At 37.2% G+C, this 26316-nt stretch overlaps 2 protein-coding genes across 4 annotated transcripts in view; one reads left to right on the top strand and one right to left on the bottom strand.

Annotated features, from left to right (window-relative positions):
- The window catches only part of fliI (FLII actin remodeling protein), a 37619-nt gene extending 21040 nt beyond the window's left edge, over positions 1–16579 (top strand). The window contains exons 13-14 of the mRNA XM_069309876.1: positions 6741–6854; positions 9985–16579. Coding sequence (XP_069165977.1) covers positions 6741–6854; positions 9985–10119 — 249 coding nt within the window. The 3' untranslated portion in view covers positions 10120–16579. The remainder of the gene's footprint in view (positions 1–6740; positions 6855–9984) is intronic.
- LOC123769264 (forkhead box protein K2) overlaps positions 10545–26316 on the bottom strand; it is a 101107-nt gene continuing 85335 nt past the window's right edge. Inside the window, exons 4-10 of one of the 3 annotated variants that reach the window (XM_045760348.2) lie at positions 26021–26196; positions 25628–25774; positions 24195–24388; positions 20575–20771; positions 20352–20420; positions 18228–18432; positions 10545–14247 (exon numbers count right to left, since the gene is read on the bottom strand). In XM_045760348.2, the coding sequence (XP_045616304.1) occupies positions 13971–14247; positions 18228–18432; positions 20352–20420; positions 20575–20771; positions 24195–24388; positions 25628–25774; positions 26021–26196 (1265 nt within the window). In that variant the 3' untranslated portion in view covers positions 10545–13970. Of the gene's footprint in view, positions 14248–18227; positions 18433–20351; positions 20421–20574; positions 20775–24194; positions 24389–25627; positions 25775–26020; positions 26197–26316 lie in introns of all 3 variants that reach the window. The other 2 variants (XM_045760349.2, XM_069309877.1) reach the window with 2 other exon arrangements.

Genomic DNA, 26316 nt, shown 5'->3' with positions numbered 1-26316 from the left:
TTTTGCTTTCTTAGTGTCAGAGTGGCCTCATTTGCCAGTTTCTTCAAATCAATTACCCAATTTAAGCTCATGAATTAATGTACACACAGACTTAGATTAACAGGGTCATCTTGGCACTTATTTTGAAAAATTACAAAAATAACTTTGCCTGACCCAATAAGCCAATCTGAATGCTCTCTCCATAAGTAAAGATGTTAATAGAATGCTTATCAACACAAAAATTGCAATTACTTGTAAATTTTAAGTGTTTACGATTTCTTTGCCAATTTCTTCAGTAAGAGGTTGTGGAAGACAGGCAGTGGTCTTGGATAGCATTTGCCTATCATAAAAGCTACCTCTCACCTGCTTTGTCTTTGTGTAAATTAAATAAAACACACACACACACACATGCACAGCAGATGATGACGTGATTAGGGAACAGCAGGATCGTTGCATTATTATCTAGGGGTAGTTTTGGAGAGAGAGCTATGCAAGTAGTGTCCCTGTTATCATAAATATACCAAGAGCAGTAGTAGAAGGTGAAGAGTGACGATTATTGAAAGTTAGTTTAGTTCATTTATTATGCACCCCATACCATCTTGTGGGCGGTAGTGGAAAGGGTTACAGAGGCACATAATGGGCTCAGGGACTGAACCCCACAATTCATTTAGCTAAGCAAGTTACAATCTTGATGAGCTAGTTACAAAATTCAATACAAGTCGTCACATCAACAAGTACAGGTTCTAAATTAAGCAACTGACATATGTGGAGAGCTAGTGTCACAATTTACATGTTTGTCCTGCACACCGCCCCCCATCCTGTGGGCAGCGGATTATTAAGACATACAAATCTAGGAAAATTTTGAGGGGAAAAAAAAGGGGGGGCTACTGAATGGAAGCAGATGAAAATCTAAACAAACAAAAATGACGAATGCAATGGGATCACCAGTATCAGTAAGGGATGAAAAATTTCAAGGGTTTTCACTAAAGAAATAGGAAAAGGAGGCTGTCTTGACTGTGAAGTTAACACTTTCGTGCACCCCGCGCGCCACCCCTCAACTGTGCGATATGGGACCCAGGGTGTCACGGGAGCGTGCGTAAATTCTGAAAAGTGTATACTCTCCAACTTTGTCACCTTAATTCTCGTCCTACGAGATTAAATTTTGTATCATTGTGTTCGCAATAGAATTCTCTACAGCACTAAATGCATATAAACTCCAAAAGCTCGGCTAATTACCCGCAGCAAATAGAGAAAGTGCGAACGAGTTACCCAGGAGCGCGCAAACGCGATAAAATGTTTTCACTATTTTCACTCTGGTCACCTCAATTTTCGTCCTAGGTCTTTCATTTTGGTCTCAATGGGTTCGCAATAGAATTCTCTAGAGGAACATTAGCATATAAAATAAAAAACCTGGTCACGCTCCAACCGCCGACGAGTTGAAGACGGGCCACGCGTTAGCCGCAAGCGAGCGCTCAGACGCCTTCCAGCTACACTCCCAATTCCCGCCCTTTTCAAGCCTTTCTTTTGCAATTTTCTTCCTGGAAGGGCCTTGTTCATGATCACTATCGATCGTGGAGTAAGCGTAGATAGTTTCTAAAGCCGCAGTAAGAAATATAGCCACGGAAAATAGCCGAAATGTTCACACGTTTGAGATGCGAGGGGAGGCAACATTGGTCACAACAGTGGAGCGAAAACAATGGGCCCACGGCGTGTGCTAAGCCGCCTGAGGGCCACGAGGCTCAACAAAGAAAATGGGAAGACATCGGCTCGCATTTTAAAACCAGTCCCAAAAAAATCGGATAAAAACCTGATTTTTGGCGATTATTTAAAGTGGATGACGCAATGCTGCGTCATCCCCGGCATTACCGACAGTAAACGGATGACGCAATGCTGCGTCATGCCCGGGCGAAAGTGTTAAGATTGAAGGAGGAGTTATAGATTTATGAAAGAAAATTTCTTAAATTAGAAAATGAATACAAAGATCACACATACGAAGAATATTTTACAAGGAAGTATTTTGCAACAGAAGGAAATTACCAACTTCACTGATATGGTAAGGAGATAGGAGGGACAAATGAAATAACAAGTGAAAGAAAAGAAAACATGGAAAATGAAAGATTACAAATTTGAAGAAATTAACAGGAAAATAGATCAATTTAGAGAAGAACTTGGAGCAATCCTACAGGCTAGCCAAAACTAAGAGTTACATAAGGATATACTAGAAGAAACTTTGTGGCCAGCTCAAATGGTGGTTACTAAAGGATTGTTAAATTGCAAGAAAATGCAAGAAACATTTTCACATGCTTTGAAGAGAGAGAAACAATCAAAGCAGTATGTCTGGAAGTCAAAAACATAAATGAGCATAAAGAAACAGACATTAGACTAGCAGTAAGGAAAAAACTGGGTACCAGTAGTAAATTAGTAAACAACAATGCAGATAGAAGTAAGTCCATAATTTTTTATTTTTGGTGTTTTGAAAAGGAAATACTGTACAGTGAACTTGCCTACAGTCCACCAGCAAGCAATACATATATATGGTGTGTTAAGCAAAACATGGACTAAGGAAGAGCTTGATGACAAATGAGTCTTATAATGATCATGCAAGAAATTATACAAGGAGCAGATAAAGATAAATCACAATTGTTGATAGCGTCTTCAATTTGAAAACTATAGACCGGGAAGCCTATGAAACAAGAACAGAGGATTTTTTAACTGGCCATTTCCTAGACTTTATCCTGGAGGCTCTTATGTATCAACGTGTTAATCAGGCTATGAGAATATGAGAAGGGTGTCCATCAATGCTGGATTTATTGTTTATCAAGAAAGAAGTAGAGATATTTGACATTCTGTACCTTTCTCCATTGAGTAAGTGTGACAATGCTTTCAGAGATAGAAAATGGAGAACAGATTCACAGAGAATGAAAAGAAAATGTATGCAACACTAAATGAACAGTTCCAAAGTGTGTGTGTAAAATGGTTTTTCTTATTAGACACGATGTAGAGTATACACAATTCTCTAGAGATGAAGTAGAAATAATGTTCAAGGGGCTACAGTAGTTAGAAACAAAGCATTGGCCTAGATGACATTTCAACCTGGGTTCTGAGTGTGTGTGCACCTGAGCTGAGCTTTCGACTTCAATTGATTTTTCAGGAACATAGCAGATACAGTACAGGTGTGTGTGTAAATCACTAAAATTAACAAGTGATGAAAAATGTGAGTGTCAGACCACGAAGGAAGAATTGAAACAGGAATTTCCTTAAGTACTTTCATATTTAATAATACATCTTCAGAAGGATGAGCTTTCTTAAGATATATTATTAAATACAAAAGTACTTAAGGAAATTCTTGTTTCAATTCTTCCTTCATGGTCTGACACTGTCACAGGTATTTAATAAACAGTAAAAAATGGTTCCAATCTACAAAAATGAAAGCAGAGACCCTCTAAATTATAGATTGTGTCATTAAATTAAGAAGCATAGCAGTCAAAACACTAAAACAAATAATTAAAACCAAATGGGTAGAACTAGCATAAGAAATTACATAAGACACAGTATGGCTTTTGAACAGAAAGATTTTGTGTAACAAATCTAATTAGTTTTTATAAAGCCACAGCGATTTTACAGGAAAGAGGTGGTTGGATCGACTGCATATATCTGTTCGTATTTAAAAAGACAGTCCCACACAAGACATTGTTATGGAAGCATGCTGGAGGGGTGAGAGGCAGCCTGCTGACATGGCTAAAAAAAAAAAAAAATATCTTGAGGATATCTTGAGATGATTTCGGGGCTTAATGTCCCCGCGGCTCGGTCCTCGACCAGGCCTCCACCCCCATTTACTGCTAGGTAACAGGGGTATCAGGGTGAAAGAAACTCTGCCCATTGTTCTCGCCTGCGCCTGGAATCAAACCCGGGACCACAGGATCACGCGTCCAGTGTTCTGTCCACTCAGCCACCAGCTCCCTAACTGTAAAAAATGTTCTGACAAAAATGAGGGCAGTATTCAGAGGTAACATATCAAACTAGAGAAGTGTTACTAGTGAAGTACCATAGGGTTCGGCCCTTATGTCTGTAATGTTCATCTATATAAATGATCTACCAAAAGGAATACAGGACTATATGAACATGTTTGCTGATATTAAGCTACTAGGGAAGGTAGAATCCTCTAAGAAGACTTGGAGGATTGTCATGCCTTTCAAGATGACCTGAACAAAATAAGTGTATGAAGCAACATTTGGCAAATGGAATTCACTGTAAATAAATGCAATGTTAAGGAATTGGAATATGAGAAAAGAACTCTGATAAAGAGATCTAGGGATGGTTCTGGATAGCAAACTGTCACCAAAGGACCATGTAAACCAAGCATTTCAAATATGCGGCCCACAGGCCACATGCGGGTTTTTCCAAGCACACCTGCAGCCCGCACAAAGGATACTATAATTTGGTACATAATATAATATAATAGACAAAATATTATGAATTAATTTTTATTAAATGACTTCAATTAGTTGTCATTTGTGGCCCTCTTGATAACATAAATGTGACCCATATGGCCCTCTGGGGACCCTCAGTTTGACATGCCTGACAAACAACATTGTGGAAGGAGCATATGGTATGCATTCAAACTTGCGAATAGTTTTCAAGTACTGTACTGTACTGTACATGGATGGTGAAATATTAAAGAAATTGTTCATGACCTTTATGAGGCCAAAACTGGAATAAGTAGCAGTTGTATGGTGTCCATATCTCAAGAAGCATATAAATAAATTAAAAAACTTGCAAAGGCATGCCATGAAATGGCTTCTGGAGCTGAAAAATGAGCAATGAGGAGAGGCTAAAGGTGTTAATATGCCAGAGCTAGAAGATAAAAGAAAATGAGGCAATATGATTACTACATGCAAAATACTAAGAGGAATCAACAAAATTGTCAGATAAATTTTTTAAACCTGTAACTTCAAAAACAAGAGGTCATAGATTCAAGCTAAGGAAACAAAGGTGCTGAAAAAAAAATTAGAAAGTTATGTTTTGCAAACAGTGATAGATGGTTGGAACAATTTAAGTGATAAGGATGCCAAAATCATCAGTAGTTCGAAAGTGTCATATGACAAAGATTACTGGGATGACACACCACCACAGTTGTATCTTGTAACTATACTTGGTAGTTATACACCTACCCGGGCCCGTACTTTGACCTTGCCTTATGTTGGGTATAAACATATAGACTAACCTGTGCAGGTATTATTTAGAGACAGATATAGACTAAAGTTTAGTAATATCAAAATAAGTATTAATTATTTTTTAACTTTGCCTTTGTGATCACAGTGTTTGATGGTAGTGTGATAACTATTTGCATGAAGAGACAGTGATTGAGGGACAGAGATCTCTGGTGGTGCAGTGGTAACACACACACCCTGTACCTCACGGACAATATGTCTAGGTTTGAGTCCTGGGCATGGAGGATTTTTCTGGGTGTCAATCCTTAAATGTTTGCCTCTGTTCACCCAGCAGTAATTGGGGTACCTGGTGGTTAAACAATTGGCAGGTTGTATTCAAGGAAAACTAGTGGGTAAGGTTTACTAAGAGGTGTGGGAAGGGGAAAGCTCTCAACCTAACAGGAATCAGAAGTCATCTGTTCCTGTGCTCACCTGTGCAAATAAGTGAAGTCAATATGAAGAATTTTTGTGATCTTTGTATTTTATAAGATACACTCTAACCTTGCTTCTTTTGTGCCTTTTTGTTGGACAAATATGATATGCAGTGCAGTTCTGTGTACATAAATTTTCTTGAGTGAACAGATGAGGATGAGTGAAGTTGATCATGGGAATTAGGAGTGTTTCTTATGAAGTGAGACTTAGAATAATACATATTAAATGCCTTCCTTGAGAATATATAAGTGTTTGAAGAGGAAATATATAAACAAGATTCTAAAAACATCAACCAAAGTTACACAAAACGAGAATTCAAATTGGAAAATACATGGGTAAAAATTTATTTGGAAATACCCATGTGAGTCTGCTGAGCAAGTTACCAAGTAACATAACAGTATAGGATGAAACTTTGACAATTAGAAGTATTGGTCGAGTAAGTACAAGAGTTGAAGTAAACTTGGAATTGAGGATCCTGGGTTTGATCCCTAAGTGGAACGGAAACGGTTGGCACGTTTCCTTTCGACTGATGCCTCTGTTCTCACCTAGCAGTAAATAGGTACCCGGGAGTTGGGCAGTTACTGTTAGTTGCATTCTGGGAAAGGTTTGATAGTTGTCTTGGGACCTCAAAAACCCCAAGTACAGTACAGACTTTGTCCCTGGCAATGGGAATTATATATACTGTATATATGTGAGCTGCCTTGCATAGGAACAATAGGCTTTCTGCAGATTACTATATTTTATATACTCAAATTACACTAGCCTTTGTTAATTACACTAAACTACTTATAGAACTTATGTTACAGAACCATGTAATAAATTCATCCTCTATACTCATTATATTACCATCTTCATATCCTTGGAATGCCAGCTTGGTGATAAGTTTCTCATACAATACCAAGTTAATACTGTACATTGTTTTATTTGACTAGAGTTGACACCATTTAAAAAGTCACCATACTTTGTCACCATAAAAAAAATAGTTTACTCATCTTTTCTATGAAAAATAGTTTGTCTATGATAAAGTACTGTAGAGAGAGAGAGAGAGAGAGAGTGTAGCTGTATTTATTAAGGCACCCAAGATGTTTACCAAGATTATTTTTATTCTTTTCCTTATAGGATGATCTGGCTGATGATGACACAATGATTCTAGATGATGGCCAACAGGTCTTCCTCTGGTTGGGATCAAAAGCATCAGATGTGGAGATAAAATTGGCCCTCAAATCTGCTCAGGTAAATGACTAATGAATGCACTACTGTCTAAATAAATGTGTGCGCGCGCACACGTGTATGTATAAAAAAAGTAAACTCGAAGTTCTTGCAACAAGCAGAAGCAAAGAAAGAATTCCAGAGCACAAGCTAATGAATTATGATTCGGTGGTTTTATCTTGACAGTGGAAGAGTGGGGGAATAAATCACACGCGTAGATCTTCAGTGTGGGTGTATTACAGTTAGTATCTCACTCAGGTAGTGGGAGACTGCTTGTAATGCTGAGGTTACCTTGTGTTAATTCCAAGGATCGATGTCCTTGCCACCCGGTCTCTGACCAGGCTTCCTGGTTGGTAGTCTGGTCAACCACATTGTTAGATGTGGCTGCTCACAGCCTGGTTGATCAGGTATCCTATGGAGGTGCTTATTGTGTTCTCTCTTGAATACCATAAGAAGCTGACCAGTTATATTCCATATTTGTTGAGGGAGTGTTGAAAAGTTTTGGGCCCCTTGATGTTGATAAAATTCTCTCATCATGCCTAATGCACCTCTGCTCTCCAATGGGGCTATCTTGCATATCCTGTAATGCTTCTGGTCTCGTATGGTCTTATTTCTGTGTGCATGTTTGGAACCAGTCCCTCTAATATTTTCCAACTGTATATTATGAAGCATCTCCCTCACCTGCACTCTAGAGAAGACAGATTTAAACATTTTAATTGGTTCCAATAATTTTGATATTTTATTGAGTGGCTTCTAGCAGTAAAGCTTCTTTGCACAATCTCCAAGTCAGCAATTTCTTCAGCTTTGAATGGGGCTTTTATTGTGCAACAATATCTCATCCTCGAGCACTAGTGTCTTGAAGAGTACTGTATCATCATTGGTATGGCATCTCTTGTTTAAAAGGTTGTATTATCTGACCTGTCATTTTTCTTGTTGTGACAACTACTTTATTGTGTCCTTTAAAAGTTAAGTCTTAAGACATGATTACTCCCAGACCTTTTATATTGCTCTCTTATTCTATAGTTTGACTTTACCGAGTTTTATATGTAGTTTGTTTTTATACTTTTGTTTTTGCCACAGTACAGGAGGTGGAACTTATCCTCGTTAACCACTGTGCTGCACGGCTTTAAAATGACATTCCTGATGTGCACCAAAAACAAATTCTTTGCAAAAAATGATTTTCTCTTGTTAAAATGCAGTCTGATCAGGGGAAACTAATAATGTCTTCTTCTAAAATAATGCCTTCTCTTGCTAAAACATCGTGGTATGTAGAGTTGGGGATGTTTTCATAGTGGTATTCTTTTGCTTTTATTTGCCTGGCTCCTCTTGTATGAAAAGCTGGATGGCCTTTGTTCAAATATTCTTCTTGAGCTCTTGCAGAGTTCTGGGTGGAAAAAATGTGCAGGTTTTGGTATATTTACCTGTACTGTACTAAGAAGATTTCTACACTTTTTGGGGTGATTGTATTTTCATGTTCCATTTCTTCTTTCCAATATCCCACATTGTTTGCATTCACTTATTCAAATTCCCAAAAACTGAATACAGTACATACTGCATTTGGGCTATCTGGCCAAAATTGGTGTGGATAATTATCTGCCAAAGTTTACCCTATCCAAACAGAAATCCGGATAACTGGAGATTTGGCTGGATAGTGCAGACTGGTACATTGTTTGTCAAGAATAATTTTGGAAAATTAAATTATCTTTAGCAATTTTGGCATATCCAGACAAATTTGGATAACCAGAGGGTAGCTTATATAAATTTTCAAGAACTGCACATTTCAAGATCAACAGTGTCAGACAAGATGACAAATTAAAAAAGGTAAGCTGAAGTTTCTTTTAAATTATATTTTTGATTTATAGGGCCTGACAGCAAGCTGTAAGTGGTAAGTATATACAGTAGTAAGTTTATAGTAAGGGGCCTGACAGGCGAGTGGACAGCGCTTCGGATACGTAGTCCCCAGGTTCTGGGTTCGATCCCTGGTGGAGGCGGAAACAAGTGGGCAGTTTCTTTCACCCTGATGTCCCTGTTCACCTAGCAGTAAATAGGTACCTGGGAGTTACACAACTTCTACGGACTGCTTCCTGGGGGTGTGTAACAAAAAGGAGCCCTGGTCGAGGACCGGGCCGCGGGGACGCTAAGCCCCGAAATCATCTCAAGATAACCTCAAGAAGATAGTGTGGAAACTCAAGTTTTGTTGGATGTAGTACAATAACAGTAAGTTGAGTAAGCCCAACACAAATTTGTGAGCAAACTTAGTATTGCAGCTAGTTACTGTACGTATTTTCCTGCAACCTACATATTCTGCTATACTGTATATATATATTTACTAGTGGGGGTACCCAGCTGCACCTGGATCTCTCATCCCTAACTTTACCCTCTCCTTTCCTCCTCTCCCTCCTTCCTCCTCTCCACCCCCTCCCTCCTTCCTCCTCTCCACCCCCTCCCTCCTTCCTCCTCTCCACCCCCTCCCTCCTTCCTCCTCTCCACCCCCTCCCTCCTTCCTCCTCTCCACCCCCTCCCTCCTTCCTCCTCTCCACCCCCTCCCTCCTTCCTCCTCTCCACCCCCTCCCTCCTTCCTCCTCTCCACCCCCTCCCTCCTTCCTCCTCTCCACCCCCTCCCTCCTTCCTCTTTCCTCTCTCCACCCCCTCCCTCCCTCCTTCCTCTTTCCTCTCTCCACCCCCTCCCTCCCTCCTTCCTCTTTCCTCCTCTCCACCCCCTCCCTCCCTCCCTCCTTCCTCCTCTCCACCCCCTCCCTCCCTCCCCTTTCCTCCTCTCCCTCCCTCCTCTTCACCCCCTCCCTCCCCTTTCCTCCTCCTCTCCCTCTGGGGAGAAGAGGGGGGAGGAAAGTTGGGTAAGTCCAGTCCCATATACAGTATATGACTACATATATATGAAGTTTTTCCAGTGCTCTCTTTGGGGGGGGAATACATTAAATCTTTATGCCTAGTACATCCAAACTAAGATTTGTTTGCTTATTTCTTTAGAACTCATTTCATAAGTTCAAATTATTTGTTGAATTTTGTGAAAGCTGCACTTAAAGAGGTAGCCTCCAAATAAAAATTGCAGTAGTAGGGTTTAATACCTACAATCAATCAATCTTTATACTATTTCCAAGGCCAATGGGGTATGATCATGTAATTCTTTTTGCAGGTTTATGTTCAGAATTTGAGAGTGAAGCAACCTGACCTTCCCCGGAAGTTACTGTGCACTTTTAAAGGTAAAGAATCAAAGAGGTTCACTCGCTGCTTCCATGGATGGGGAGAGTTTAAAACGACAAGAGAATGAGGTGGTCAGCGTGTTCAACAAAAATACTTTTAATAAGTAAAGTTATTTTGTAGGATAGAAATAAGTTGTAGAAGCAACTTATCATTTTAATGATATTGTATCAGTGACATCAACTGATGTGCCTTTATTTTATGCATTTCAAGTCTTCCCAAAATAGGTGCTTGTCTTTTGCCATAATTTAATTAAGTTCACCAAAATTATGAATATTAATCATGCTATTGTCATTTGATGAGCAAGAGTTTATTCCCTAGAGCTGAACACAATAATTAAGATAATACTTTAACTAGTTCTATAACCTGGCTGAAGGCCTAAATCCCAATTAAAGAAAAAAAAAAAATCTGCACACTTATTCATGCCTCTTTTTCACTATTTATTGGCCATATTATGAAAGGCTCAACCAATGGAATTTGTAATGAAACTGCATCTTCTGAGTTAATAGGTTTATTTTTCACTCTGCTTCTATTAGTTGTACATACGAATCACTATGATATCAAGGCAGGGTAGAGTTTGTGGGTTGGTGGCTGAAGTAACTGGGGAGGGTTCGAGAAGGGTAGGACAATTCCTCCTGAATGTCAGGAGTATTAAGGGTTAGGGGGAAGCCATCAATAAACTAGGAATCTTGAGACTTCATCCAAGTCATCCTGGATGACTAGCTTTCCACTAATATTTGAATAGCTCCTTATGAAATACTAGTGTTACCTGACGAACCTGCATCTGACATGCACATTTACTAAAAATGTTCATAGAATGCTGTTTAAGTGCCTTCAGATTAAGTTCTACTAATTGGCTTACAGCTAACAGAATACAAAGAACTTTGTACCTCTTAAAATTCACCAAGAAACACAAGTATTTGTCAAAGTACTACCCATGATCTTTAATATAACTATTATAATCTTTTGGATAAACCAATCCACTATCATAGAATAACACTACAACTGTGTAAAGTCTTTTCTTCCAAGAATTAAGCTTGGCACCTCAGCCTGGTATCACACTTGCCTGCCTGGTGAAAACACTACTAACAAGTACAAAAACAATCTTATCAGATATTTGAACCAACTACCAGCAGGTTGAAGCATCACAAAGTTTGACATCTTTCAAGTTGTAAGGATAAATCTCATCTGCTCGGACCAGGCATGACTGGCCAGATAAGACTATTTTCTATAACATATTCAGTATATGAAGCTGGGTTGCACATCCTCTCACTCCAGCAGCATTGTAATGTTATTGCCTTGTCTATAAGACTTTCACAGCATAATGAAGAAAGTAAAAAGCACACATAATCAAACACACCATATTTTCTTGAAACACTGGGGTTGCCATTGCTTTTGAATCCGTCTCTATAAACAAAAACTAGAACAAGACAAGACCATCTTACCATTCATTTATAAGCAAGACAAAACTGGCTAGCAATCAGGAGTTGCAATACTTGACTACATTTGGTAAGTGGCATACCAAAAGCATGAAGCAAATATGGATATCATAGGTCTAATTGTAAGAAACTGAAACTAACAGAACAGATTAAGAAAAAATTGTCAAAGAATGGTACAGGCTATACTAGTTCCTATCACAGGACAAAAGAAACAAGAAAAACTGGAGTGTTTCTAAGAGGATCAGTTTTCTTTTTTTTTTTAACAAAAGATAACACTTGCGGAGCCTTTACATTTATATATTTTAATAAGATTCTTTGGTAACCAATTTTGAAAGAAAAAAGTGCATAAATGGAACAAGTTTGTATCCAATAAGTTTTTAATAAGTAATTATGTTGAGCTAATTGCCGCAAACTTTTATAAATTGCCTCATCTATAGTATATATTTTTATAAGTCTCTACAGAACCTTTTGTCACTAAAGTATTTCACCTATAGACTCCATTTGCACAGGAAGAAAAATGACAATATATAACGACAACTTTCTGTGGCAGTGTAATAACCAAGCAACACCTGGAGTCATCATAGTTTGCAATCTTCTCGTATATGAATATTAAAACTGTCACCTTTGCCCAATTTAATAATTCTCATCCCCAAGAATTGATTAAAAACAATAAAGGTCAAATTAAACATTTTTGTTACAGTAATGTTAAATTTGTAAATTAAAAATTTGAAGGGTATAGAAATTCCTATTAAACAATACATGTACAAATACTGCCATGGTATTTGATTGCTGCTTGTGATGATTCTCGGATATTCATATAAACTATTGCCACCTGCCACAGGTGAGAAAATAACCAGTAATTATATTTACATCATTTTTTTCTGACTACGGCATAATCACGTGTTGTATGTGAATGCCACAATAGAGGACTCTGACACTTTTAACAACTAAAGTAAGACCCTTCTTTGCCACGATAAAGGGTGGAATCATTGTAACATTTGGAGATGACAATTAAAATATAAATATTCCCCACAATTAGGAGCTAACATTTTGATGTGACATGTTAATTCTGAAAAAATCTAGAGTTCTACATTTGTTCTGTTTATGTACAAAAAAGAAAAGGAAGTGTTCCTTCTAACATTTCTTTTTATATGACACTGTCCTTCTCCATACAGATATAGCATTATAACCATTTACACCACATATAGCCTCTCAGACATTAAAGAAAAATAAGGGAGTTTTGACACTATACTACATGTTTATTACAAAGTTCTTAGGGAAACATAACCTCTGCTTTCACAAGCAGATCTAATCACACTTGATACTGTACATATATGGCAGGGTTTCTCTACTCCCACACACTTCACTAATGTACATAAAAATAAAAATGAAAAAAAAAATTCAACTTATTTGTTGAAAAATTAATTCTCCATGTTACCCACTTTAATAATCCCCCAAAGAATATTTAAATTAATCACACTAATTCACATCATCTAAAAACTTGTACTGCACTAGACCATTAAAAAAAATTCATTCGTTCCACTATGACACTTGGTAGCGAGGCCAGACTCACTCGGAAAAGTAATAAAGTACTGTACCAACATTTAATATGGCTATGTCCTATTTTATACCATTCATATTATCATTTTACACAATAAACACCTCAACTAAGTCAATCAAAAAGTAATCTGATGTAGATAAGAAGAAAAGCCAAGTAATATTGTGTACATGCAAGCAATGTCATCATTCTGAAAAAGTGGATGTCCCTTTCATCAAAACTTAAAAATCACTTTAAACAGAACATTCGTTAAACACAGTCATTAACTTCTTCAGAGCAATTAATGGGCATTAAAATGTCATTCAAACATTTACTAATTTGCACAAGTCGCCTCTGAAGCAACCTCCATAATCTCTTCAGGTACATGACAAAAGTCTCAATGGTGTGACGCACTAACACCTAGGCACAGCTGATCCTTGGAACTCTGTATTCTCTCACATCACTGTGACAAGACATGTCATTTGATGTCCACTAATGGAGTACAAAGCCTCCCTGCCAAGAGCTGTCAAATTATGGCATATAACAGGCACTACAGTAGTATCCACTGCACAAGTCTTTCAGTCTTGCACCTTTACCATATGTGTAGATTGTTTATAAACTTTAAACAAATCATCTTTTTATAATCCCTGAAGGAGAACATCTCAAACCTCACTTTTTTTTCCCCCAGTAACAGAGTATAATGTGTGTCAACATACGTGATGCAAGTAATTATCTTTTATAAATCGTAACCGGTTAACTCTGCTTCAAATGAGCGCTATTTTTTTTTTTTTTTTTTTGTGAATTTCACCAACCTGAGAACCACCTGTCTGACTTAGTTACTGGATCACTATTTTAGTTGGCTTGAGAACTGTGACTTGCGTTGCTTGACGTCCACTGCCTAATTGGCTTAAAAACATGTAACTGTCATGGGTTTGGGGGCCTAAGTTACTCATCTTCATATGGAAGTCCATCCCCTTCCATCCTAGGTCGTTTTGTGAGGGGTTCGTGGTGGGAGGCGGCCATAACAACACCCTCTGCCTCCACTACCTCCTCTATATATTCAGTAGTATGGGGAGCAGCAGTCATAGTGCCTACCATCACTGCTGTTCCAGTGCTGGTACTACTGTTTCTCATATTTCCACTGGGACCTGTTATAGTCTGCCCCGCTGTAGTAGTTGTACTCACACGTTTAACCTCTCCATTTACCGTCACATATCCACCACTGAAACAAATAATGTGCTTATGAACAATTAAAAACTAACAAAATTAAATTAAGGTTTATTAATACACACAAACACACCTAATACAGTGATTTCCCAAAGTGGGCAACACCACCAACAATGGGTGCTCAGAACACTGGGGGGGGGGGGGGGAGTAGAAGTGACACAGAACATATATTTTTACAACTCATCATTCTACAGTGTAGTCTTGTAGTGTGAATTCACTTTTAATGTTTTTAGTGCCTTCAATACTAACGAACTGCTTATTAGTTATTATAATAATTATATAAAAAAAGATATTATTTATAATATTAATTAACATTACTAATAATAAATATTATTATTAACAATATTTATAAAATTGGAAAACATAATAAACTGTAGTAAACCATAACATGTACATATCACTAATGCACACACACTGTATAGGTGTATGTCTTCAATTCAAATAGCTGTGTAATACAGTACCTAGATTTTACATTAAAGCAAATGTATATTTTAGGCATTATTTCTGGTAAGTGAATGTTAAACATTTTAAACAATATTTTAGTTTATTAATTTCAAGATAAGAAAGGGGGGATTACTATGGAGTGTTACTTTAGCAACCAGTCTGCCTGTTAGTTCTCTGCACTGTTTTTATCTTTTTTACATGGAACTAACTCTTTTACTATCAATTCAATTTACATTAATAATTTCAAAACAAATTGCAGAGGTAGATAAATCCAAAGAGATATTTCGACAATATAATGATGAATCTCTGAAATGTTGATTTATTAAGGCACAAGCAACCAACTTCTATCAATATGCATAATATGTAGGCAAATTTTTCCAATGAGGCAACAAAGCCTTCCAGATTGATAGATCATTTGAAGCACACTTTGACAAGGTCAAAAAGAATTAATATATATTTTTTCCATCCCTCATGTTACATTTTAAAAGTGCCCAACACTGTCACGCATATTTTCTAATTCTTTGCTACAAAACACAGATGGAACATGTGAATCATACAATATTTCATTGGTAATTTCTAAGCCTGGAAAGTCGCACACATTCAGTGGAAAACTACCAGTCAATTCGTCTCGGCAATAATACAGTACAAGGATGAACTGGCAAAGAATGTGGAAAATATTTTGTGCAACATACATCTTTGTTACTTGTTTATGTGCTCTTCATTAAGGATAAAAGTTTGACCAAAGAGTTATTTGCAGGGCAACTAGATACAGATAGAGTCAGTGTTTCGTGTTGTTGAGCAGTTCTTCAAAATAAGCAAAATTCCACTTACTAGCATACATGCTTGTGCAACTGATGCAGAATATTCAATGATTGGGTGCTATCATGGTTTGTTGCATATTTGAAAAAAGCTGTTACTAATATCGCTGGCATTCATTGCATTATTCACCAACATCTGATTGCAAAAAAAAAAAATCTTAAAAGAATTATCTGCACAGCTCATTACTGCAGTTAAAACATTAAGGCCGATGCTCTCAATGATCAACTATTCCAGAAGCTTTGTTAAAATAATAATGATTTTGGCTTTGCTTGGCTGTCAAAAGGATCCATTTAAGACACCTATGTAATTTTTGGCATTATAATCGGGTTTTTTTTAAATGACTTTTTTTAAATGTTTTTTTTATAATTCCCAATGACTAATTAGGTATAACATTGCCTATATATCAGACCTATTTGCTAAGTTCGGTGAAGTAAATATGCAGCTGCAGGGAAACGAGATCAATCTTTTTAAGGCTTAAGATAGTTCTTTCTTCATTTATTAAAAAAATTACAACATTTAAATGCAATTGAGGCCATTTTAAGATTTACCAATTTCCTAACTGATCAGAACTAGAAAAGGTAAATGGGATACACAACAATGATTTGCATGTTGTGACCATATAAATATGTCACATTAAGAAATTGTTTGAGATTTGAGTGTCTTCTCTTGTTGGATATTCCAAATTGCATCATAAGTTCAATTAAAACTCATACCAAGAATCTTGGTTATAGAGGGAAATTTCTGTTTGCTATCTGCTTTATCATAATTGGTGGAATGCAGTTTTAGTGGCGTCCAACTTCTCTCAAAGCAACAAAATTACTTCACATTACTGAATGGGTGATTTAAAACTCATGCCAGATAACATGAAACCTGACATTGGAAAACAAATACCAAATTATTAAGCTCATCTATCACTTTTAACAGTGCTGACTAGACAGGGATTTAAGTCTGCAGTATCTTTGACTAACATATTTATTTTTACCACTTAGTTGCCTTTCAGACTGTGAATCTGGTGTATTGGATTTTGAAATAATGTGCAAGTATATTAACATTACCATTATAAATTTTGTTTTATTACTATTTCCTTAGTGGACCACATATATTGTTGTTGTAAATAATGAGTTTTATGGTGGGTAGGAGCACTATTGACAGCCACTGTACAGTGGTTAGAATACCTGTCTGTTAAGCCTTGTGTTACGGGTTTGATTCCTGGTAGGCAAATGTGTGTGATTGGACTGGTTTCAGAAGTGCAAAATTGATCACTCTTCCGTCTGGTTTAAAATATCTCATAATTACACCATTGAAGGTATAAAATGGAGAAGAGGGCATGGGAGATAGGTTTATAGAACCAAGGAGGTGGAACTACAAAAATGTTTTGGAATCACATTCATCATATAAAAATGATGACTTGCAAATATTTCACAATAAAATCTACTGCAGCACCCCTTTACACATACCATACTTCATAGCTATCTCAAGTTCATTCAATCACTTAAATATAAATCATTCACCTTACAAATAGATATTACCTGTACCTATTATTTTCCTCTATATATATATTACAGTACACCTGAAAAATAAATAGAATTTGTATTTCAAATACAGTTACCCGATGCTTTGTAACTTCATGACTCCTTTTTCCATATAGGCAAATGATAAGAACAAAGTGGCAAGGAAGCCCGACTGTCACATCCAACCATTTTTCATAGCCTCTTGGAACCTTCCTGCCAGATTTCAGCTTTTTCACTAACTCACCTTACTACAGATACATCACCTGTCATACAATCCTGCATTTTTCTCACATTGTCAATTCTAATTATATTCACATTGTACCTATTTCATCACTTCCATCCATCATTAAATTTTTAACGAGGCATAATTTGTTTGCATAATCAACTATTGATGTTACAATACACACAAAAAAAAAGTTTACTTAATTTCAGTTTGTAATCTGTTTACAGATTTAAAACAACAGTTTTGGAAGCAAAATGTTGTGAATTAATTATCTTGGGTATAGCGACAAAAATAAAATTGGATTAACAATGTTAGGAGCACGGGATGTTTCAGTTTACAAAAAAGTGTGTAAACATTTCTGCATTATACACCTATTCACAGACACATGACCTTTATTTTTATATATATGTGAGTATATTACTTATCTACAGTGCTGCATAAATAAGTGATATCAAGTAGAGACAAAAATGTATAACCAACGTTGGGTGAAAGTTAGTCATCAAGATGCACAAATACAATTAAGTGAAATCAATGATATGAAAAAAAAACTTGTATTATTTGTTGCCAAAGTTCTTTAGCAATATTCTCCTAGTAAAAATTAGTAACTTAATATTGGTACACAAATTTTGTTTTATGTATTATTGAACTCTATTGGCATGCATTAGTTTGGTAACAAGGTTCTTTGGTTCTTTCAAGTAGCATAGTCAAAGATAATGTCTACATTTTTGAAGAATAGGCCGATAAAGAGTAAAGATGGGTGTAAATGAGACCTGCCTGATATGGGTCAGCAAGTCTACTACTCTGTTCTCATGACATGACTATGTTGTTTCATATTCTTCTTACAAGTAAATAGTTAAGTTTCTGAAGAAATAATGGGGGTTCAAAAAAGTGAACAAATAAATAAATGCACAAAATTTAATGTCATGTACTCAACAAATGATTTCATCAATATTTACTCTAACTTCATTAGCAACTTACCCATATTTGGTGAGATGTGTGGGTAAAATAACCTGAGTGTGAGTGAAGGAGCTGGGATCTGCTGATGTCTGGACTATGACCTGCCCTTGGGTGAAAGAGGTACTCTCTCCATGACCACCACTGGTTAGTTGAATTTGTTTAAGTTCTCCCGGCTTCCCAGATCCTGCCCCACTAGGACCCCCCGCTGTGGCTATCAGGTACTTGCCTGAGAAGGAAATAATACTATCACTTCAGTACACATAACAAATGACCAATGGTTAATATCAGGTGTTCAACAAATCATATAAAACACAGCTTTCTGCAAAGACCAGCAATTTCTTATGTCTTTCTACATTATCCTTCCTTTCCCATGTGTCGTTAATTTAAAAGCTTTATAAACTTTCATTCAATGCCTCAACCATCATTACATTTTATAACAGTTTTATAATCTCTACATGCATTAACTAGTCTGCTATTTATAATTCAATCATAACTATTCCACAACTCTGATTCCAACTCTGCACATGGAAGTAACATCACATGAGACTAGGAGGCATGGCAGGATATGCAGAATAGCTCCATTGAAAAGCAGAGGTGCAATAGGTATGCTGAGAGACAACTATCAACATCAAAGGCCCAAGACTTCAACACACTCCCACTACAGATACGGGGCATAACTGGCCAGCCTCTCACAGTGTTCAAAAGAAAACTCGATAAACACCTCCAAAGGATATGTGATCAATCAGGTTGTGATTCATACATCAGGCTGCGAGCAGCCGCACCCAACAGTGTGGTTGACGTGACTACCAACCAAGAGGCCTGGTCAGAGACCAGGACGCTGATCCTCAGAATCACCGCAAAGTAACCAAGGTAGGCCCTGTGAATTTATATGTACCATAATTTCCTTTATAAAGTGGTATGCTTCAAATGATTAAAGAGATTCAGATATTACCAACAGTTCTTTCAAGGAAAAATCCTTTAATGTTTACAACCGTATGCCAATGATAATCCCATGGAGTCCAATGGAGTGTGATAAATTTATAAAAATAGGTATAAATATAAATGCATTTTTGTGATGGACAGCAAATAAACTACAAATGTCAAATGGTATTTACCCAGATAATGTGAGAAGGAAACAAAAGTCAAACTAGAAATGTGAGCTTCTAAGAAAACACAGAAATTGTGTGATAAAACACAGACTGGCATCCATGCTTTAAGTGTGATCAAATGGGACACAGACAGCAATGTTGAGCCTTGAAATAACTCGCAATCAGACCAATGGAGGTGCAGACCTTGATAACAAAGAAGCAATACATAATAGAACTAATAGCCTCTCAGCGTACCATACGTGGATGCAACAATAATAATTATGCAACAGAGGCTAAAATCGTAGTCGTCCTAATACAAATCTCAATAAAGGTATAGGCTAGATCTAATTGTGGAACTACCAGCTGCCAGTTACAGTAAAAAGTGACCAACACAGAAGCAAGGTAGGAGATTTGTTCAGTCAGTGGGTCGATTAATTATAACTAAAGGGAACAACTTTGATTTGACTGAGTATAACAGGATGTAATGCACACATTGAAGCATATTATTATGAAGAGACCAAACCCCTAATAAATATGTAAAATGGCTAAAATAAAATGGAATTTATAGCAGGTTGTCAAATAAGACCAAAATATTATTAGATTTGGCAGAGCTCAATGCATCTAAATGGAAAAAAGTGCATGCCAGTAACTGATTCTGAACTAATATATGATATGGTTTTTATTGATCCTTAATTAAATTATATAAATAACTTCTATGATGATATAGTTTGCTTGATCTGTTAAACCCTTGTCCTAACTAGGGAATTTAGCTATAATGGAGATTCATAATTAAATATAAGTTTCCCATTTTGATTTTGGCTAGCCCATTGAGACACATCATAGCCACAAGTGACATTAGAGCAAACCTTTGTTGCGTCAGGAAACGTTTGGCAGGCATAATATTCCAACACAAGTGTGGGTCTCCAAACACAGTTCTTTATTTCCTAGTATGCAATATATATATATATATATACGTACCTGTACTGTTAAGTACAAAATCTCTAATGGCTAAGAATTTAATTTCCATTAAAAAAGATACAGGTAAGGATGCACTCACCTTGTAAGGCAGACATGAGCTGCTGGGAATTTTGGACACTGACACCAGTTGTACCTATTAATGTGGCACCTGCAATAATATTTAAAACTATCAAACAATCATCTTGCATGTTACAAAGTTTGATAAATATTCCTCAAACTTAATTTTTTAATCTGACATTTAATTTCAAATTGCTGACAATACACAATGAGATCATATTAAAGATCTAGTAAACCTAACCAACCTTGTTGGTGGTGAGATGGTGGTGAAGGTGGTGCACTGGTCGTGTTGACATCATACTGTGCAGCAGTATTTAGGGGATTAAGGGGAGATGCTGTGGCTGAGTCCACGTACTCAGGCACTGGTGACCCTTCCCGTGACAATGACTCTGGAGTTACCAGCCCGCTCATACCAATATGTGATGGAGAGGCTGGTGCAGATCTGCTGTTCAATGATAAAAGTAAAATTCAACAATCAGTGTCACAAGTCAAAAAATAAATTCTAGAACAGATGCTTTGAGAGTAATGAAATGCCCTTTCTGGATGGGTCTTGGTAGTTTCCTGAAGCTAGCCACACTGGGAAAGCTCCATACATAAGTCACATCAGCCCCAAGAGTCCTTAATAGCCTACTGGAGACAAGAGCCAGAACCTGGCTACCCTTCAGAGGCACAGGGAGCAGGGATTCTTTACAATCACATCCACCAAAGGAAACATTATAAAGTAAGTGAAGCAAAACAGACAAGAGCAAGACTCGCAGAGAAAAGTGAAATGATGCAGCAGACTTCACAAACGATCTACCCAGTAGTCAGTTTGAGCCCCATAGCTACAGCTGACAAATGCCAGTTGGCAGCACCACTGGGAGCTGCTGACTCCTATGTCAACACTATTCAGTCCAGAGCCTAATACCACCAACTAACTTAGCTGGCAGGGAACAGAGGGGACAAGGGAGTCACTAAGACCCAACCAAAAGGAGGCATTTCATTACATTCAATGCTGGTTTTCTAGAAGTGCTGAATGTTGGCTCCCTGAAGCTAACGACAGATAATAAGACAAAAGAAACTTACTAGGTAGGAGGAGAGTAAAGATTAAACTCAAAGAAGAGAACCCAGCTCAGGAAACCAAACTAAGAACAACAAGCCCAAAGGGGCCTAGGTAACAAGCCTCCAGGACTCGGTTAGACCTCCAAAACCCGAGCTTGGAAATTAGAATATATTTAGAAAAGACTATGGACACAGCAGTACACTTTTGAATATCATGGGGGCAAGGGTAGACTACAGGCCAGCTGGACTTAATGACACTACGGACAACTGAAGATGAACAAGCTTTGGAACAGGGAGTCATGGAAACATTAACAAACAACATGTCCCCCAAAGTGGTCTGGGTGGCATACAGGTAGCGACGTACAGCTGCAACCAGACATAGCAAATGATGCACCTCCTGCCCAACAAATCATGAATAAAAAACCAAAGGACTCCTCAGGAAGCCAACCATACCATTCTTTGCTAGAAAAGAAGGCAACTGCAAACAAAGAAACTGTTTTCCAGGCTCAAAGGAACAGAACCCCCACCTCCAGAGGAGAGCATAAAGCTCCCAAGCAGACAACTGGAAGCAACAGCCAGCAAAATCAGAGCTTTGAAGAAAGGATTATGGACCAAAAGAAGCAACTGAGAACTGAGGGAATGAAAGAAAGACCAACAACTGATCTGGAGACCAAAATGGCTAAGAAGGAGAATGAGCAGACCAGAGGTTACAAGCACATAATATAACTTATGGAATGACACTGAGGAAGTATCAACAGTGAATGCCAACAAAAGCGGCTCTGCCAAGGCTGAGCAGCAGTAATAGGCATAAGATGCTGATCAAGAAACCACCAAGAAAAAAAGGACAAAACTATCGGTAGCAAACCAAAGGACAATTGATAAAAGGTAAACGAAAAGACAAAAAAGAGCACCAATAACCTTGTACTGTTGCCATGGCAAGACACACAGGTGGGACACTAACAACTTGCCTACCTATGCACCATACAAATGGTGATAGATCTGCATCAAATATCAAAACGCGAAGATCTGAGGAGAACGCCAGGACATGTGAACCAACCAGGAACATTTACTGACCAATACTATAAACAGAAAGGAGGAGACATGGAATATGCTCTGATTCAGGCACAGAACCGGAATAATAGGCCATCAAGAAGCCAGAAGGATTACATTGTCTGGTCACTCCCAAGGTGCTGCCACCTGTTAGTTGGCAGCTGTAACTAGTGGGAAGGAAAGAACTGCCTACTGAATGGATCATTTGCAGAGTCGTTTGCTGCTTCATTTCTCTTTTCTCTGTGAATTTTGCAGTTGGTTCTTGGGGAGTAGAAGAACTCCCAGAACCCCATCAACCAGGTTGGCTGCTTTGCTTTACTTACTTTCTGTAAGTTTCCATTGTTAAGGATGATCATAAAGCATTCCCTACTCCCTGTGCCTCCTTGAGGGGCCCAGATTCCGACTCTGGTCACCAGTAGGCCATTAACGACTCCTGGGGCTGTGACTTGTGTGGTGCTTTTCCAGGGTGGCTAGCTTCAAGAAGCCACCACGGCCCAATCAGAAAAGGCACTTCTCACAAAGGTTACAGACTACGTAAGTAATTTTACATAGTGTTTTATAATTGGGCAACAGTATATTAAGGTTCCCAACCAATGGGCTTGGTTGTCCTAATTTTTTCCAATCAGAAATAAAAGTACAAAACAAGATATTCACAAAATACATATTAAGACAGATGGACCACTTTACAGCAAAAATATGTTGTTTAAACACATACTGATTTCCGATTAATTACTGGCCACAATTTTCTACTAAATAAGACCTTTATAAATGAGAAGAAAAATAAATAAAACAAATCACTCCTTTTTATATACATCTCAACCACTTTCCTAGCTTATACTAGAGACCTGAAGACTTGGCCTTCATGCCAGCTTCTGAGCAACCTTATGCCTCAAGAGACTAGCATCTGGTCCCCAGCAATACAGGATACTCTCCAGGTAATCTGGGTTATTCTTCCAGCTATGCCAAGCTGTTGTTCATATTATTTATTCATTATGCTACACTGGAAATTTGTTCATCTCATCAGTTTACAGCCTTGAACGCTGAAAAATATGCAAATAAGAAACGGCATTTTTGAAGGTATCCATCTATCCAAATGGCTTACATTAAACACACACAACCACCTATACATTCAAATTCAGACTTTTTCTCACTCTGTAAAATGTTTGCAATGTCTTGTTAGCATATTACATATGAACTCTCTTTCCATGAAAGGATAGCCTTTTGTAGAATTCTCCAACCACATTTCAATGCCTTCAACAAATAAAACAATATTTATTTTGAATTGCATAATATATTCCATTATTATATCCTAACAGTTTATATCCTTATAGTTTATAGTCCTCTCTAATTTCTCAATGATGTTTACAATATTACTGTTGACCTGTCTACTCTTTTTCAAGGTCTTCGATAAATGCAACATTCTAGGACTGGTCAAAGCAAAAGTTATAATTTCAATCTGGAAGATTATTTAATTAATCACAAGTTAAAAGATTGTTGAATTTTACAGAGGTACACGTGAAGCAGAACCCACAATTTGCATGCACATCTCTTATAACCTTGCCTATGTGTACAGTGACCTTCCATGAAAATATAATACACCCTTGGCTTACTCCCAACTTATCTCAAAGACAATCTAATATTACTATCATATTCTCTAAACTTCCTTAGGTTTTCATTCTCCCAATATTAGTTAATATTGCTTATGAAAATTTTATGTGTATTCTAGATGCCATTACCTGCATAGTACAATACAATTAATAAAAAATTGACAAACCTATTAGAGAGGTGAGTAAAGGGAGTCTTAAAAATAGGAACGCCTCGTTGTCGCCGCCGCTTAAATGCTTGGTCTACTAATTTACTCTCTGACGCTGGATCAATTTTCCAGAAGCTGCCCTTCCCTGGCTCCTCTTGAGAACGTGGGACTTTGACGAAGTATCGATTTAATGACAGGTTATGCCGGATAGAGTTCTGAGGAAGATATGCAAATTAATACTAAAGACTTACAATACTCTTGTTTTTTGTGACAAAGCAAAAATATCTGAAACAAGTAAACACAGCAAATAGCTACAATGGATTTGTTCAGCATAGTTAATTTCATGAGCAAAGTAAATAAGTAGGATGCATACAATCAATATGGGAATTAGCTCAGCAGAGTTAATGATTAAGATAATTATTTTGTCAAAACTTAGTAAACATTACATTTGGATAAAATAACAATCTTAGAATATTTTGTAATTATGGCTCACCCATATTATCATTATGCACCTCAGTTATGTCAAATATCACATTACCATTCAGAAATGTAAAGGCACCAGGTATAAATGTTTAAGAGTTTGGACGCAAAGAGCTACAGTGTACCTCTCACCACATGCAGACAGTAATTGCCAAGTACTGTATTCGGCTTAATATATCTTAATGACATTTCCACTATGTACATCAAATGTCTTAGCTACATCACCACTTAGCACTTCAATTATGTCTCAGCCCCAGTATTACATTGTATCCCCCTTTTATGTCTCAACCACAGTATGACATTGTACCCCAATTATGTCTCGGCCACGGTATGACATTGTACCCCATTATGTCTCAGCCACGGTATGACACTGTACCCCAATTATGTCTCAGCCACAGTATCACATTGTACCACAATTACATCTCGGCTACAATGCCAACCGACACGAGACATCATTTAAGGGTTAAACCAGGTACGTATAGAAGATAGGATAGGAAAGGAAAAACAAATCATGTGAACGTAAGAAACTTGCCCATATAACATTCAACTTTCAACACTAACCTAAAGAAAAACATGAACATTTTTATTTATATTTTTAAACCTGCTAGAACAAACCTCCAAAGTAATCAGGCAAACTAACCAACAAGTTAAATGGAATCAGTTCAAGACAAATTGAAGAAAATTGAAAGACTAGATGTAAGAATAAGGATAATATTCTCAAAGTACTAAAGTAGTAAAGTAGTCAAGCGCTCTGGATGGTATAAAATACATTCTGCATACAATATTCAAATTATCACAAAATCTAACAAGGAAATAAAATATTTCAAGAAAATAATATTAATTACCTATAAATTGAGGGGAGACTGGATTGTCCCGTGTGAATTTGTAAATGTTAAAAATAAACTGTTAATGCAGCTAATACCCCATACTTTTTGTTAAATTCATGATAAAATAGGTAAATCTTGTTACAGTACCTGCCACCCTTTGTCAGCTGTCCGATAGTATGGGTAGTGCTTTGTGATGTATGAGTATATACCACTCAGCGTTAGCTGTTTGTCTGGGGCTGAAGAAATTGCTTGAACAATCAGCTGAGCATAGGAATACGGAGGTTTGGAATCATCCTGGGGATAACAAAATATAAGAAAATAGTAAGAGCATACACTAGTTTATAAGAAGACTTTACATTCTTAGTGTTATAGGATCAAACAGCAGGGGATATTTTACATCATGTATTATCTCTTGAATCCTTCCATGCAAATATGATAATACCTATGGTAAATTTAAACCAAAGCCAATCACTGAGATGAACCCACAAAATTCTTATTTCTTTAATTCATAAGATATAATCAATGTTAATGTTACAATACCTTGGCACCAGCACTAGGAGGACTGTGTGGTTGATCAGGAGGATGCGGCGAAGTGAAGTATCCATCGTCTGCTATAGACGCTTGGATACCGTTGTGGTGGTACTGCTGATTTGATTGAGTCAAATTTATTTGATTCTCTTCATGTGTTGTTGATACTGTTACTGTAGATAAAGAAACTGCTAAAGTTAAAATAACATCCATTTTTTTTAATACAAAGTACAATAACTATATTATATATCTCCTATCTCTGTCTCACACACACAGGGCCCGGGTTCGTCCTAAGGGCCCGGGTTCAA

Source organism: Procambarus clarkii, chromosome 66 (genome assembly GCF_040958095.1).
Source record: "Procambarus clarkii isolate CNS0578487 chromosome 66, FALCON_Pclarkii_2.0, whole genome shotgun sequence".
Taxonomy (NCBI): Eukaryota; Metazoa; Arthropoda; class Malacostraca; order Decapoda; family Cambaridae; genus Procambarus; species Procambarus clarkii.
Note: the sequence above shows the minus strand (reverse complement) of the source record. Positions and strands in the feature narration are given on the sequence as shown.